At 42.1% G+C, this 17,696-nt stretch overlaps 1 protein-coding gene across 1 annotated transcript in view; it reads right to left on the reverse strand.

Moving 5' to 3' along the window:
• Positions 1-823: 823 nt before the first annotated feature.
• GRPR (gastrin releasing peptide receptor) overlaps positions 824-17,696 on the reverse strand; it is a 32,288-nt gene continuing 15,415 nt past the window's right edge. Inside the window, exons 2-3 of the mRNA XM_081809125.1 lie at positions 4,076-4,427; positions 824-2,291 (exon numbers count right to left, since the gene is read on the reverse strand). Coding sequence (XP_081665251.1) covers positions 1,902-2,291; positions 4,076-4,427 — 742 coding nt within the window. The 3' untranslated portion in view covers positions 824-1,901. The remainder of the gene's footprint in view (positions 2,292-4,075; positions 4,428-17,696) is intronic.

The raw sequence follows: 17,696 nt of genomic DNA on the forward strand, positions 1-17,696 counted from the left end.
GTGGGGCAGCTGTGAGCGGGTGGGCTGTGTAAATGCTTTAGAGACAGAACTAGAAACAATGACAAGACTCAAAGGATTTTCGCAATAGAGGGATTTTAGTACTGTCTTCTCCTTCTAGAGATGAAAAAATGAGTTGAGAGAAGGGAAGCTGACAGCTAAACTCATAGGTAGACAGAGTTGGGATGTCCAGCTACAAATCTCGGTCCTTTCAGCTACACTGCCTGTCTTGCTTTTCAAACTGTCCAGTGTCATTATGGGCTGACTACCAGGAAAGCAGGTGGGTACAGTATAGAAGTGCATGCAGCAGACAGAAGTGAAGAGGTCTCACTCCAGCTAATACAGCTGTAAACACAGGTCTTTACAACGGTCTCTGTGCTAACTTCTAAAGCTCTGCAGGCAGTGAGCACGTCCTTTTATCGAGAGATGAAAGTGTTTTCATACAGGCCCTGTGGAAAAGAGAGCTGACAGTTCCTTCTCACTGGGACAGAGAAAACCAGAACTAAAATCGTCTTTGGATGTGAGGGATACACCTTAGGGCACATTTGCAGAATCTGGGTTTATCTGAAAGTGGGTTAACATGTTTGCAGTCTGTCAGAATCGGCCTATCCTGGAGTAAAGAAAAACTTGGTTCAGGGTTTCTAAAGTAAGATCGTCAAATCTCTTTACTCAGAAAAATAACAAGATTTCAGTCCTGTATTTTTCTACACATGGCTGTTGCATAAATACTATTCTTAACTAGAAACTTAATGTATCTGTAGCTCTTTTACAATCCGTTCTGAAAGCTAAGCCCCCTGTAAATGACTTAGACATATTCAAACAGAAATATATATTACTGAAATTTTATTCATTTCCTCCCACAGACTTTAGGTAAGCATATGTTAAATGTGTTAAATGTAAACATGTTTCTGTTTCCACTCAGATGTGATTCCCCCCTCCTTTTTTTTTCCATAAGAAATTACTGCTTCAATGTAGCAGACAAGGACAGCCAAATGTAAGTAGATACATTTGGCTGAAAATCTGTATACCAAAAATAAATACTATACTTTATGTACTTATAAATAATGAATTGAGAGTATGATCAATTTTTTCCCACAAGGATTTCTGTTCTATGGTAGAACTAACTATGCCATGGATGATTGAAATGGGGAAACAGCAAAAAGGATCTCCACTGAGTTAGAATTCAGAGTGTGAGATATCAATCCACAGCCTCACATGGATCTTTGTATGTGTGTCTATGTGTTTGGTTGTATTTTTGCCTTAAAATGATGTGTTGAGTGTTTCTCCTATGTCCCCAGTAACATCTTTTAAAAACAATCAACACTCAGGGATTTGTTTTAAACTGGCTTCCAGTGTTATCAATTTGGGAATGGTCCCTCATACATGGGACTTTTTCATAGGGTTGGCTTTCATGTTAGGAGTGTAAAAAACAGTTCCTTGGTTTGTGATTATAAATATTCCTGAAAAATTATTCAAATCATATTTTTAAAGCGCTAGTTTCTGCTTCAAGAAATGACAAGGTGAAGTCTTTCACAAAGTGGACATTTAATGTATAATTTTTCAGCTATATAAATCTGGTGGCTCATAGAGTTTCTATGACTTAATTGGCCATAGCCATATATCAGGACTTGATGCTTCAAAGAATAATTTCTTACTCCCTTTTCTAAAAAGGGGAGAGTTGGCTCTACATCAGAAGAAGCATTCAGAAGTTGAAATGGAAAACATAAGCCTTGATGCGCCTTTCAAACATCACAGCAATCCATTTGGGCTTCTCTGCAACCTGCCTACAAACTCATAGCCTACCAAAGGGTCTTTGGAGGGTATAGAGACAACAACAGATGTAAGGGTTCTTTAGCCATAAAGCAAAACCTGGGACCCCTGGGGTGACAGGGTCAAGGAGCAGCCTAGACGTACCCTTCGTGACAGATGTTTCCATTGATGAGGCTGAAGGTGGCCACAGAGGGGTTGGTGCTCTTGAAGGAGGTCATGCAGGTGGTACTTCTGCCAGTGCTATGAGAGCGGGTCATCAGGCCAGGCCGACAACAGAGGAGCTGGGTGTTGAATTGTTTCCTGAAACTCTTGCTCAGCAGGTAGAGGGCGAAAGGGTTCACACAGGAGTTGGTGAAGGCCAGGAGGCGGGCGCAGATGCTGGTGATGAAGTGGAGCATGGAGGTGTCTACCTCAGAGTAGTGGTAGGAGCGGTACAGGTAGATGATGTGGTTGGGGAGCCAGCAGAAGGCAAAGAGGCCCACGAACACCAGCACTGTCTTGGCAAGGCGCTTCCGGGATTCAATCTAACGAGAGAGTCACACACATGGAGACAGAGGGACCAAGGGACGGTGTGGGATGAATGCAGAGAGACAACGATTCAGACAGCGAAGAAAAACAGGGAAAAAGAATTGGGGAAATAGATGAGCTCACAAAGCCACAGAAAAAGAGTTCAACAGGAGAAAGAGGACAAGAGAAAATCCGATAAAATGGGAGGAAAGCAACAGAAACAGATGGCATAAAAGGGGGAAAGTCAGAAACACAGAAATGGAAAAGCCAGGAAGCAGAAATCCATGAAGTAGAATATAGTTAGAACGTGCCACTGAGAACAGATCTTTAAACAAAGTTGATTACCTGCTTGAATGGCTTGCACAATGAAATTTTAGTAAGTGACCTCTTTTTCCTCAGGAGAACACTGGTGCAGTTTATCAGCCCTATGACTTCACATCTTTCTTGGCTCCACAGTTAATCATTTCTTATTTCCTCTGATGCTCAAAAGAAGCAGCCAGCTTTGTTCTTTCTCACTGGCCAAACCAAAATAACTTCCTATTATTATTATTTTTTAATCTCAAGTTATTTCTGGGCTATACTATACAGGAAGGTCCTTAGACAAAGTGGACTGAGCATCTCCTTTTGCTCCCAACACCCTCTGCCACTTCTGCAAAGGGGAAACATCTTTCTTATTAAAGAATTAGAGGTACAATGGATGTTCGCTATTGAGAGGTCTTTCAAATATGGAGACCGTTTCACTGAGAACTGCTACTCTCGTAATTGAGGCAAAAAGAAAAAAAAAGGAACTTTATAGGGTGAAGCCACCAACTGAGTAAGCTGTACTTTTAAACGGATGGGGAGTCTTTCTGCTTTTTCCATCATAAATCCCACATGATCTACATTTGGATTAGAAAGCAAGCACTGACAAAGAGGAGAAAGCTGGAGCCCCTGGTTTCTGCTATTCATACCTGAAGTTTGAAATTATGCAGCGTTATGGGGGATGGCGGAGGGAGTCTAACACATATGGAGGGCATTCCGCATTCTGGGCATTCTAGGTCACACATATGCTCTGTCTTTTAATCGTCACACAGCCTTACAATAGTGGGGTTATCACCCTATATCATGGGTAACAGAACTGAGGTTCAGAGAGAGTGAGTTAGTCATTAAGTCTGGATTTGAACCCAAATCAGTGTGAGTCTGTCTTAATCAAACTACTTCTGTTTCTTCAACCAGCCTTATTTTCCTGCTCCCTCTGCTTTGTCCCCATGTGGTAACTCTCTTCCTATCCAAACAATGTGACTGGAGTTTAAAGACGTCACATCCCACGGGCACCTGGGTGGCTCAGATGATTAAGCGTCTGCCTTCGGCTCAGGTCATGATCCCAGGGTCCTGAGATCGAGTCCCACATCAGGCTCCCTGCTCCTTGGGAGCCTGCTTCTCCCTCTGCCTCTCTCTCTGTCTGTCTCTCATGAATAAATAAATAAAATCTTTAAAAAAAAAAAAAAGACGTCACATCCCTATGAATCTCAATATTTTATTTTGTTAACAATACTTTTTCAGATAGTTCTCAAAAAGAAACCCATCCTTCAAATCTTTCAGATTCTCCACACCTCCCTAGCTTAGGTCTTTAGTAAGAGAACAAGATTATAAAGAACACCTGAATTCCTGGGCTTCTGTGGTTAGGAGTTGCCATTTACCATCACCCACCTCCTCTAATTGCAGAATCAGGTGACGTGACCACCTAAATAATGTACTTGCCAGTGGCATGCAAAAGAGATCCAAGCCCTAAAGAGGAAATGAATCAATCCTAAGCACCCACCTGCTTCTTGACATGTATATTCCCTTCCACAGGCAGATTGTAAGCACTCTGGATCAGATTTCTAGCAATGAAGTAGTAGTAGACAGAGATAATCGACAGTGGGATGATGTAGAAGACCAGGAAGGAAGCCATGGAGTGAATTTTGGGGTGCAGCTCATTAGAGTGTGGGTATGGGGCACAGCTAATGAAGGTCTGGTTGGTGCTTTCCTCATGGAAGGGATGTAGATCAGAAAACACAGCCTCTGGGATGGCCAAAAGCATGGAGATAATCCAGATCAATGCAGCTTTGAGGCAGATCTTCATCAGAGCGTGAGAGGCCTGGATATCCATTGGCCGGACGATGGCTTTGTACCTGGGGCAGGAAAGAGCCAATGTAGTGTGTAAGTTGCCTAGTACTATTATGGATGCCAGGGCTGGGACTAGGGTGAGGCAAGCCAGGCAGCTGGGTGCACTATTTAAGGAGGTGCTCACTCTCAGGTTCATGCAGGTGCGGACTCTGTACTCACACAACCATGACAATGAGGGCCTCCCTAAATGTTATACCTGAGTACCTTGCTCTCCTTATCCTAGTTCTGGCTCTGAAGGATGTGTTCCCATTTCTTCACCCACAATCTCTCCTGAGTTTAAGAATACTTTGCAGAAAAGCTGATGCTCCTTTCATTTTTCTTCTTAAATCATAGAAATTAGTAACAAGCATGTTTATTTTTTTTAATTTTTTTTAAAGATTTTATTTATTTATTTGAAAGAGAGAGAATGAGAGAGAGAGAGAGAGCACATGAGAGGGGGGAGGGTCAGAGGGAGAAGCAGACTCCCCGCCGAGCAGGGAGCCCGATGCGGGACTCGATCCCGGGACTCCAGGATCATGACCTGAGCCGAAGGCAGTCGCTTAACCAACTGAGCCACCCAGGCGCCCCAGTAACAAGCATGTTTAAAGAAGGACACGGTGGGGGGGCACCTGGGTGGCTCAGTGGGTTAAGCGTCTGACCCTTGGTTTCGACTCAGGTCATGATCTCAGGGTCATGGGATCGAGCCCCGAGTCAGTTTCCACACTCAGCACGGGCAGAGTCTGCTTGAGATTCTCTCTCCCTCTCCCTCTGCCCCTCCCCCCGCTTGCACTCTTTCTCTCTCTCTCTCTCTAAAATAAATAAATCTTTTAAAAAAACTAAAGAAGGACACAGGGACAAGAAGGTTGGGTTTGTTTATTTGTCTGTTTTGGCAAAGCCTTCGTTTTGAGTATTCAAATGCCTTTTAGGGAACCTGAAATCTGAGTATTTACATATGCCTCTTTGCTTTTTCAAAGGGTGCAGGACAAATAGCCCACTGAAAAAGTTATACCAGGAGCATCCCCGTAATTGTCAAATTAATCTTCCCCTGCCCTCCTTCTCTCTTTCAGTCTCATCTCTTGCAGTATTCAGGTCCCTCCTGGGTTCTGTGCTATATGGGCCCCTGTCTTGGATGCTCTGGGAAGCAGACACTAAGATGAAACCAGGGGGACAAAAAGTTTATTGGGGATTAATACCTGTGAAAGGCAAAGGGAAGGACACAAGATTGGATGGAAGGGAGCTGTCAGACCCTGAGGCAGACCTGACAAGGTCTACACCAGTGAAAGTGACCAGCCATCCTAATTTGTCTGGAAATTGCCCAATTTTAGCACTGAAAGTCCTACATCCTGGGAAATCTCTCAGTCCCAGCAAACCAGGACAGCTGGTCACCCTATGCCAGCCTAATGGGGAGCTTGGTAACAGAGATTGCCCAGCGGAGGAGTCCTGTCTTGGGTGGAAATGGCCAGGCCCTTATATCACCACTTTGCTAGTCATGGGCTGGGGCCACCCAAAAAGAGTGTGACCTTAGTTACTATCTGGTTTAGTCACTGAGCAGGAACTGAGGAACTGTCCAAGAAGAGCACTGACCATAGCTTGAAAGCAGAAGTGGACTCTGAAGGAACCAACAACTGGAGGCTGTCAGCTCACCACAGTCCCTGCAGCTGGATAGTGAATCTTTTCTTCAAGGGATATCTGAGCAGAGCATCTCAATGTCTGCCACAACTCCCCGTACAACACCTAGCACAGTGGGGTGCACACCAGTTTTGTGTGCACTTGTCTGAGAATCCACTAGAGGATGAGCCTCTGGTGGCCAAAGAATGTCTTCCATCTTGGCATCTGCCAGCACTGTGATCTGTGCACACTCCACAAATATTTGTTCAGTCGAACATGAGCTGCGATAGTGGGGAAGTTGATGTGTGTTGGGACCAACTAAATGTGAGGGTGTTCATTGCTGAAAATGCTGTGTTAAAACTGGTTCTACCACTGATACTCTTTTATATGATGGACTTCAGTGATGGGGGAACACTTGTTTCCACTTACTTCCATGTTGATTAAACTTCCATTGAGTTACCACTCTTTGCTGCACCCTGATTCCTCACTCACTTTCTGCCTCCCTCCAGGGAAAGGGGAGTGAGTTATTAAGAGGTGAGTTTGAGAAAAAGAATCTGGCATGTACTCTGGGCTCAGAGAGGCCTATGGTTGTCCCTGACTAGGGGAATGGCACATGTAATGTAGGAGATCAGGTGTTTGCAAGTTCATTATTGCTGTGGACCTAAGTCACTTCTCCAAATAGCTTTATCAGGCATAGAAGAAATTATTTTTATTGTTCTCGATTTCTTTATCTAGCTCTCTGTTCCTAACACAGGTAGAGAAGAGAGGGCTCTTATTTAATGGGCATCCCCAGCACTCCAGAACAATACTGTAGTCCTGCTTCAGTGTACCTCAGTTTGCTTTTTCCGTCCATAGATTATATTGATTCATTTTAAACAATTACAGAAAAACATAAAAATTTCGAAGGAAGTTTTATTTTCTTCTGGCACTTTCTCTACTCACTAGTCATCTCAGACATTTTTGTTCCTAGTTTAGAATGTAGGCAAGGAATTTATATCTTTAATTAAAGGTACGTGAACATCTTCAGCCAAAGATGTATATGACTAAAGCTATCTCTGATAAATCAATTACAGATAAAGTAGTAATTATGACTTCCATCTGCGTTTTCTGACAGAAAGCAGTCATAAGTACCGTTAATTCTCCAAGTGAAGGTGATTCACTCCTGCATGAGTGACTCATTTCTGCATGAGGCAGAAACCAGAGTGAATGGCTTACCTCCTTTTCTCTTGGGAACCTTGTACTCCTAAGTGCAAAATGCCATGGGAACTGTTGAGCTGCTATTTCAAATTCATAACTTTTAAACATAAAAGATAGTATAAAAAATTACAGGTTTCTAGTTTTGCCAGAAAAATAATTTGAATCTAACTAAGCCTCTATATCTATGTACCAGTTTTCAAGAAACGTAGGGATAAAAGAATCTGCTAAATGATGAAGATACAGTCAAATCCCCAATTGGAAAATTCTACAGGAATGACTCCATTTTTTTTCCCTACAAATACATGGCATAGAAAAGGAGAAAAAAAATTTTTAAAAAGGAAGGAGAATGGTTATAGACCTACTGGGATGTGTAATACATATTAAGTGCAATGTGTGGACGCCTTTTGGATTTTGATTCAAATCAAACAACCATAAAAAGATACTTTTGAGACTACTGAGGAAAATCAAATATAGATTTAGTACCGGTGATATTAAGGAATTATTTTTAATATACTAGGTATTGTGGTTCTGTGTTTTTAAAAAGACTTTTTATTAAAAACACACCCTAAAATATTTACTGTGAATATATTTACACTGAATTAATATAATGTCTAGGAATTGCTTTTAAATATTCAGATACATTCATATATCACTTGTGTAATTAAAAAATAAGTAAAAATGCACTGCAAATAATTTTCTGTTATGGAATATTCATAAAATATCAAAAGTAATTAAAGAAATCCCATTTACTAAGTTCTTGCTTTGTGCCAAGCAGAGACTAGCATCTGCATTATCTCATTTATGTCCAGACAACAGATGGGTGCTATTATCCTCATTCTACAGGTGACAAACTGAAGCTCACTTTCAGAAGTGGTAGAGTCAGCATTTGATTGAGGACCAACTCCTTTCAGGATATCATAGCTCTTTCAGAAGAAAGCTCTGGGGAAATCCTTCTTAGAAGCAGAGAAACAGACCAGAAGTTGTTTCCCAAATGTGTATGGAACACACCAAATGGTCCCTGGAAGTCTAATGGTTCTATAGAGCATGGGACATGTCAGTCTATTTCTTCTTCTGGTTTAGATAGCTCTCCCCAGAGCTCCCAATGCAGGGAGACACCTCTGGTGGGGGCGGGAGGGGGGGAGTTCTTGCTTAGGAGTGATGGCTAGTTGGACTGGGGCAGATACTTAATCTAAACCAGCCAGTGAACTGCCTGACCAGCTACTAAATAGTAGAGCCTCTCTTTCTCTTAAGCATTTAAACTGAAAAAATGAGAGGATGTAGTTAGTCAATAACAGATGCTGGAAGTAAAAGATTTTGATGTCAAGAAAGGGATTGGGGGGGCGCCTGGGTGGCTCAGTCGTTAAGCGTCTGCCTTCGGCTCAGGTCATGATCCCGGGGTCCTGGGATCAAGCCCCGCATTGGGCTCCCTGCTCGGCGGGAAGCCTGCTTCTCCCTCTCCCCCACTTGTGTTCTCTCTCCCCCACTTGTGTTCCCTCTCTCGCTGTGTCTCTGTCAAATAAATAAAATCTTTTATTTTAACCATGTGCAAGATAAATAAGCAGAGTAGGTAGACTGAGAGAAAGAGAAAGAATGAAGCAGACATAAAAGAAGCTGATGGGGCGCCTGAGTGGCTCAGTCGGTTAAGCATCCAACTCTTGATTTCAGCTCAGGTCATGATCTCAGGGTTGTGAGATTGAGCCCCGAGTCAGGCTCCTCGCTGAGTGCGGAATCTTTTTTTTTTTTTAAAGATTTTATTTATTTATTTATTCATGAGAGAGAGAGAGAGAGAAGCAGGCTCCCAAGGAGCAGGGAGCCCGATGTGGGACTCGATCCCAGGACCCTGGGATCATGACCTGAGCCTAAGGCAGACGCTTAACCATCTGAGCCACCCAGGTCCCGCTGAGTGAGAATCTGCTTAAGATTCTCTTTCTCCCAAGGGGCTCCTGGGTGGCACAGTCAGTTGAGCGCCTGACTCTTGGGTTCGGCTCAGGTCGTGATCTCAGGGTTGTGAGATCGAGTCCTGTGTTGGGCTCTGCACTCAGCGTGGAGTCTGCTTGAGACTCTCTCTCTCCCTCTGCCCCTCCACCCCCAAGAAGAAGGAAAAGAAAAAAAAAAAGAAGAAGCTGAAATGATGTGGCCCTAAGTCAAATGGAGGGTCCTTGGTTCCTGGCCCATGAACTGCTTTTGAATGTACAAGAGGTCTCCTGTTAGTCTTACAGTTCTCCTATTTCCTTTTCACTTGAGTTAGTTTGAGTGGCTTCTGTTCTTTGTCAGCAAAAGAGCCTTATCTAGAACAGTTAGACATGATGGACATTTAAAGTTATCATCAGATTTATTTCCAGCATCATTTTGCATACATCATCCCCTACTTGCTGCCCTCTGAAAGAATGAATGATCAATTTTAATTGTACCCAAGAGATAGACTAGTCTATGGTCTGTTCCTAAATTCTCCATTACTTTCCTGCCTTCCTCCTTTCTTTCTGCCCAGTCCCAGTCTCCATTCATCTGAATCCTATCCTTCCAAATTCTAGTTGATAAGTATCATCTTGATGAAGCTTTTGCTGCTCAATCTAGGCCTCCATAATTCCTGTTCTTTCTCCTAAACTGTCTAATTTTATGATAGGATTATCGATGTTTTTTCATTTTATGTTTACTATGCACCATCTTGAATTGTTTGCTAGCTTTCCATGGGTATGTCTTTTCTACCTATTTATTAGAATAAATGTCCTGAGCTTAGAAGCTTACATCTGTTCCTCTTCTCTTCTTTCTGTATCACTAAAAATGCTCCAGGTCCCTTGTTCTGCATACCACTTACTTCAAAGTAGAGGCTCAGTGCATACTTTCTAATTAATTAATAATATGTGACTTGCAGGTGTGTCTCCTGTTCCCGACTTCTCAAAAATGAGAGTAGATACACTTTTACATATTTAGTAAGAATCATTCCTCCATAGACTGACAAATCCACTCCTCTGATACTATGGGGCTCAAGACAATTGCTTCCCACTCCTAAAAACGTCTGTGCTTCATTTTTCTTATGCAAACATGGGAAAGGTCAGAAACATTCTGTGTAATAAGATTAATGTCTCAAAGAGATTTTTTGGCAAGTAGCAGTAGCGGACTCCCACACCCAGGATTGGAAACCTTTGCCCACAGAAGAGTATGTCTTTTATTCAAATATGGGCAGTGTATTTATTTTTAAGAACGCAGCATTTCAGCCTTCATTTGTCCATACTTACCTACTGAAGTCTGTAGGAATTGTTGAATAACAATATTTTAAAATCTCCTGATGCATACTACCTAGAGTGGACTGAGGTGAAGAGAAAACTTAAAGGAATTAGTCTCTAGGTAATTGGCACATTGTCAGCATTTAAATTAGAATCCTAACACCTAATCAGATTTGATGAGGCTATTTTTTTTTAATGTTTTATTTATTTATTCATGAGAGTCAGAGAGACAGAGAAGCAGAGGCAGAGGGAGAAGCAGCCTCCCCGCCTAGCAGGGAGCCCGATGCGGGACTCGATCCCAGGACCCTGGGATCATGACCTGAGCCAAAGGTAGACGCTTAACCATCTGAGCCACCCAGGCGCCCTTGACGAGGCTATTAAACATCGGCTTTATTTTCTCCTGAGAATAACGCCAGGAACTTTTCTGAAGAAATGTGAGGCGATTATTAGCTGACTTGTAAAATGACTATAATCCAGAGCAATGGCATTTTATCTCCCTTTGAGCTATTACTCTGCCAATGGAGAACTTGCTGGTCCTTGGTGCGCATCCAACCATTATCTTTAAGTAACAGATTACAGTTCTCCTTTTCTGTTCTCTCCAGGCCGAATAACTCCAATGCTCTTTTTCACTCCTTGATATACTCTGGTTTTCTCTAGCCTCTAATGTGGACTTGGGAGCAGAGATCTGGTTCCTAATGGTGAATCTACCAAGTAGATTTATGGTCTTGGACAAATCATGGACTCTGCACTTCAGTATTCTCATCCCTCCACAGGAGATAATAACTGCAGTCTTCAGTGTAATCAGTGATTCCAGCAAAAATGATAAAACCACTGAGGGAGAGGTTTTAGGGGAACAGGATATTCACATAGTCTCAAAGAGTCTCCCCATAGACTACTATCTAATTGCAAAGAGGAAAATGTACCTTTATGTTGGGGAGGTCCAGAAGTCACTCCTTTAACCAGGTGGTCAAATCCAGGGTGAACTTCTCTACTAGTTAGAGTAGGCACAAGGCCTATGGCCCACGATACTTTTAGGGGTTTTGAAAAGTATTTCAATTTCTTTTAAAATGAGAAGAAAAAAATGAATATAATCCATCTTGGATTATATTTATCTTTATGCTGATATAATTATAAAATATAATTCTCAACATTTTTTTATGGAGAAAGGGTCCCATGAAGGTAAAAGTGCCAAGGGCCCATGAAATTCATAATTTGGCCCAGATTAAATTTAGCATCACCAATAATGGGACCATCTGAGATCATGTGCCTCCTGATAAAATGCAATGGGAAGAACACAACATTGCTTATGCAGTCATCTTGCCCAAAATTTTTAACCTGAATCTGTATATGAGGAAACAATGAGACAAATCCAATTCTGGCACATTCTACAAGATAACTCGCTTAGATTCATCAAAACAGTCAACACCGTTTTTTTAGAAGAATATAGGGGAGCTACTGTTAACACCTTAAAGGAGATAAAAGATATAACAAGTAACCCTTTTCACAATATGTACATACAGCAAATTATTATGTTATGCATCTTAAACTTATACAACGTTATGTGTCACTTGTATCTCAATAGGACTGGGGAAAAAAGAGAAATATAACAACCAAATGCAATGCATGTGCCTTAATTTGATCCTGGATTTTTTTTTTCTAAAGTAATAAATTACTTTTTTTTTTTTTTTGAAAATGGGGGAAATGTGATTACATATCAGATGGTATTAAGGAATTATTGTTAATTTCATTAGGTGTGATAATGGTATTGGGGTTCTGCAGAAGAGTGTCCATGTTCTTAGGGAATACACACTGAAATACTCAGGATATTTGCACCTTACTTTCCAGAGTTCAACAGAATAAAACAAGCAAACAAATGTGTGTGTACACCCACCCACACCCACACACACGCACACTGTAGAGCAAGAACGAAGTCTAGGAGATGTTAATTGTTGAGTGTGGGTGGGTATTATACAGAAGTTCACAAGCAAGGGAGAGAACATGCTAAAATATAGAATTTTAAAAAGATGGGGCGCCTGGGTGGCTCAGTTGGTTAAGCGACTGCTTTCGGCTCAGGTCATGATCCTGGAGTCCCGGGATCGAGTCCCGCATCGGGCTCCCTGCTCGGCGGGGAGCCTGCTTCTCCCTCTGACCCTCACCCCTCTCATGTGCTCTCTCTCTCTCATTCTCTCTGTCTCAAATAAATAAATAAAATCTTTAAAAAAAAAAAAGAATTTTAAAAAGATAAACTAAAAAAAGAGATTAACAGTAAAATAACAAATTCAAAATAATGTGTTAGGGGCACCTGGTTGGCTCAGCTCAGGTCTTGATCTCAGGGTTGTGAGTTCAAGCCCCATGCTGGGCTCCATGCTGGGCGTGGAGCCTGCTTATATAAAAAAAATAATAATGTGTTATAACTTCTTTGTTATATTCATATTGTTCTCTCGGGCTTGCAATTTTAGTATCATTGACAACCTGTGGGGTTTTGTTTTGCAGGAATATTTTAAAGCCACTTATCCATTTGAAGCCTCTCCAAAACCTGAAGGTGCAGGGAAGAATGAGGTGCCATGGTTGAGCCTTCTATATGTTGGGCCTTGTACTCCTGCTGCCTGAGCTGCACATGATAAGGGATCCTCTGATGTGGACTCAGGTAGAGAGTGAGCCTCAGTTTAAACCACTACATATTACTAACGTTTAATTCATCTTTATTTTTAAATAAAAATCAATATAAATAGAAGTTTTGACACTTTGCTCCCTTACCTGTGAGATCAGGTTGCACCTCTCCTGGAGGGCATGAACCCCACTTTGCAGTCCTCACAGATGGAGATTTCCCTTATAAATGTCAGTGTCTCTTACAAAAGGGTAACTTTGATTAGGATTTTCAGAGCCTGTCCTGTGTCTGCTGTTTCTTAAAAAATAATCAGCCTAAAGTCATCCTCATGCCAAAGAGGCACATGTTGGGGTGGCAAAATCTGCCCCCTTTTGCTGGTATTGAAATTAAGGGAGAAACACAAAAAATTTATTAGAATGTCTGTTCCCCACCTGCTCTATCCATGATGAAAACACGGTGGTTCTAGGCAAACACAAAATTCCTTCCTTCCTTGAGTCTTTTATACTGAATCTCCTGCATCTTTCACTGCCATATACACACCCTGAAGTTCCCTGTGGCCTGGGCCTAGAGGGAGGTCTGAGCTCTTTCATAAAGTCAGAGGCTGCAGGGCCTCAAGAGGCCATCTGAATGAGACATTGGGAGCCAAGCTGAAAACGGCGTCAGGGAAGCTCTAAAATCCAGAGGCCGGCACAGGGCTGGAGAAAGGGGTGCTGATGTGGAGAAGGTTCAGAAGTGCAGGGACTGTTTCTGGGCTACGAGGGATGCAGAGGCTGAGGTATAAAATGGAAAGAGAGCTGCAAAACAATTGTTGGACATCTCATGGTGCCCTGGCGGAAGGAGTTGGGCAAATATTGATGCTTGGGCCCCAAACGGGTTTCAGCAGGATGACCTAATTCCAAAGCTCAGTGCTAATCCTGTAAAGGAATTTGTCAGAAGGGGTATAAGCAGGATGAAATATTACAGTTGCCAGTGGGTATGTTTCAAATGACAAAGAAGAGCAGTCACCCGGTTCCATTTCAATCGCCGCAAGCTGTTCGTAGGCCATTCCTCAAAAACTGTTATGGAGGGAAGAACATATATTTATAACTTGTTAGACTGTTTCAGCAATTTATGAGCCCAAAAGTTTGAAGAACGTTTATAAATCCCACTTGCGAGTTGTAGTTAGACATGGCCTGCATTTGCTCGACCGGGTAACATAGAAGATAGAGAACAGGGAAGAATCACGAAGACAGAGAAAAATCACCCGTGCTCTAGGGTGGAAGGTAAAATAGACTCGGGGTCATAAATTGTCTTCATAAATTGTCACTGCCAAACAGACCCCGAAATAAGGATTTAGGTGCAAGTAGTTTGTTCGAGGGGGGATCCCAGGAAGCACAGGGAGGGAGTGGAGAAGTGGGACAGGGAGGGAATGGAAGCCAAGGAAATGTGCCATTCTGGGCAACTGGAGCACATTCCAGAACTGTGCCACCAAAGCGTGAGGAGGCTGAGGTGTTTCCCGTGGACTCCCATCCCTCTTTGGTTGAGAATGGTCCTCCACTGTTAATTCTGGAGCACTCCCACCTGCCTCAAACCTTCCCATGGCCAGGTATCGCTCTCAGTCAGAGAAAAGCAGCAAGCCCAGGTCTGTAAGGGACCTCTAGGGAGTGCGAGGGATATGGGTGGGCCACCAAGAGCAACCACTATGTAAATTCTTCTCCTGGTCCCATCAGTGTATCAAACGCATATGCAGAAAATGAAATATCAGAGACAATGTTAGTTTTTGAATATATTTCAAATTATTGGGGATTAAAATAGAATTTCTAAATTATCTCAGTCAAATGCATTATCTTTTTTTTTCTCAAAATAGGAATTATTAAAGCTCAAAAATACCATCATGGCATATGAGTCATTGTATCTAATTATAAAAATTTAATAGCACTATATTTAAATAACCTTTTATGAGAGTCTTCATACAGGGGGAAATGTTGACCCAACTTTGTAGCTTATTGGGTCCCCTGGCCCAGAAGGTTGATCCTGGCAGTGTTAATGAGGTATCACTGCGTGGGGAAGGAGCCCAAGACAGTGAGTGGGAGGAACTGAAGGGAGACCGGGAGCCGTGCATTCTACACCCACTTCCATAATTCGCTATTTTTACAAAAGCATGCTGTCTCCGTTTCCTTTTATTTTATTTTATACTATTTATTTAACAAAAACTTATATGTGAGACTATGTGCCTGGTACAGCTCCTAACACTTTTCAAGGATTATCTTTTTGAATCCCTGATAACGATGCAAGGAAGTAGGCACTACTGTGGTCATCTTCTTACAGATGAAGAATCTGAGGCACAAGGAGGTGAACCAGGTCACCCGAGCTCACACAGCCAGCAAGTGGCAGAGCTCGGAGTTGAACAGAGGTCCTGGGTCCAGATCTTAAACCATGAGACTTTCAGATCTCCATTTCCTTCATCTGTGAAATGAAACTAATGATATCAACCTTACTTGCTATAAGGAGGTGCTAAATGAGGTGTTTCAAAAGCACTTTGAAAACTAGGAAGCACGATTTAAATAAAAGGCTATTATAGTCCATGAAAAGAAATGATTGTCCCCTGAACAACACCTGGTTGAGAAGTCAGCATCCTCTCAGCTCCCTTATGAACATAAATAACACGCTAATAACAAACACTCTTTTGACTAGGCATTCTAACATTTTATAAAGAAGTCAATACATTGTCTCATTTCATCATTACAAAAATTACAGTAGTCCTATGACATATTAAAAGTTAATACCCTTATCTCCATTTTATAGATCGAAAACTGAGACCTGTAGAGTGGTTTGCCCAAAGTCACACAGTTGACAATGAGAAGAACCAGGGCTCAAACTCAGACATCGTTTCAAATTCAGTGCTTTTGAATTTGTCCTCACTGTGAATAGTGCTCCAGTAAATGTGACCTCCAAAAATTAACAATAAAAGAAAGAAGCAAAGAGAAGACAATACAGTGAAAGAAAGAAAGGACTGTTACTGTTTAACAGTTCTGGGGATGGATGGTGGTGATGGTTGTACAACCATGTGAATGCACCATAGAACGCCATAGAACTGAGCGCTTCAAAATGATTAAAATAGTCACTTTTATATTATGTATATTTCATCACAATACACTTAGGAAAAAAGGAAGGATGGGGGGGTAAAGGAGGGAGGGAAGAAAAGCTTAGAAGTTTGTCACCAGGCAACTTTGGGGGCATCTTAATTAAGAATGAACTGAAAAGGGCGACTGGGTGGCTCAGTCGGTTAAGCGACTGCCTTCGGCTCAGGTCATGATCCTGGAGTCCCGGGATCGAGTCCCGCGTCGGGCTCCCTGCTCGGCGGGGAGTCTGCTTCTCCCTCTCCCACTCCCCGTTTGTGTTCCCTCTCTCGCTGTGTCTCTCTCTGTCAAATAAATAAATAAATAAAATCTTTAAAAAAAAAAAAAAGAATGAACTGAAAAAGTTTGCTTTGAGTCAGCAAAGCTATCATCAAGGAAGATGGTCTAGACAGTGCATTTGAATGACTTTTTTCAGTTGAAAATTTTAGAATAAAAGTGCTAACAGCCTTTTCCCAAGACATCTCCCGTGGCCCAAACACTTCCTATTTCTCTAACCATTTCAAGCCTAGACGAATCCCTGGAGGTACAGAGGAAATGATTCTCCCTGAGCACAATTCCCCTTTTTCGCAATTTTAAAGGGCCTTGCGTACATGAGAACTTACAGGAGGCCAGCACTGTGCATGATGGTGAAACCATCTGGAGGACGTTGTGAGAAGCGCAGCGTCTGGTCACATCTTCACTTACCCCATGAGCAACGGGAAGCCTCGGCCCTCAGCACCCCCATGCCCACCACCCATGCGAGCTGGAATCTGGGTAAGCCTGGGGTTAAAAATCTCTCCTTTTCTTCATTTAAACAACTGTTAGTATCACAGTGGACCCAGGGCACACTGGAAAAGACACATATCTTAAAGACGTTGGGGTTTGACTCTCAATTTTTTGATTCGAAAGCAAATGCACATGACATGACAGTACCTCATACTTTAAAGCACCACACAGGTGTCTGATTTGTATTGTATTGTTTTTATTATATCCCCTAGGAAGTCCGTCCTGGCTAACTGGACAGGGGTCATGGATTCCCCTAGGTTCTAGTTTGATATTATAATAGTGATGTAACGGGACGGATGGTAGCTACACTGGTGATGAACTTCAAACCACTAAGCTGTACACCTGAAACTAATGTAACATTGTGTCAACTCTACGCAGCAAAGATACAGTGAAGACACTGCTAAATGCCTACGTCAGCAAGCATGCACACACTTTTATATCCCGCAAGCAAACTAAGGATCTACTGGTCAAATCTGACCCTCTGCCTGTTTCCATATGGCCCATGAGCTAAGAATAGTTTTTGCATTTTAAATGGCTTTTAAACAGTCAAAAGAAGAATCACATTTTGTGACATGTGAAAAGTACATGAAATTCAAGTTTCAGGGTCAGTAAATAAGGTTTCACTGCAACAGAGCTATGCCTATTTTCTTCCATAATATCTATGGCTGCTTTCATGCCATAATGGCAGTGTTGAGGGGTTGCAACAGAGACCTTACGGCCCACAAAGCTGAGAATATTTATTATAGGGCCCTTGAAAAAAATGTTTACTGGCCC

This window comes from Leptonychotes weddellii, chromosome X, assembly GCF_054177405.1.
Source record: "Leptonychotes weddellii isolate Sample4059 chromosome X, ASM5417740v2, whole genome shotgun sequence".
Taxonomy (NCBI): domain Eukaryota; kingdom Metazoa; phylum Chordata; class Mammalia; order Carnivora; family Phocidae; genus Leptonychotes; species Leptonychotes weddellii.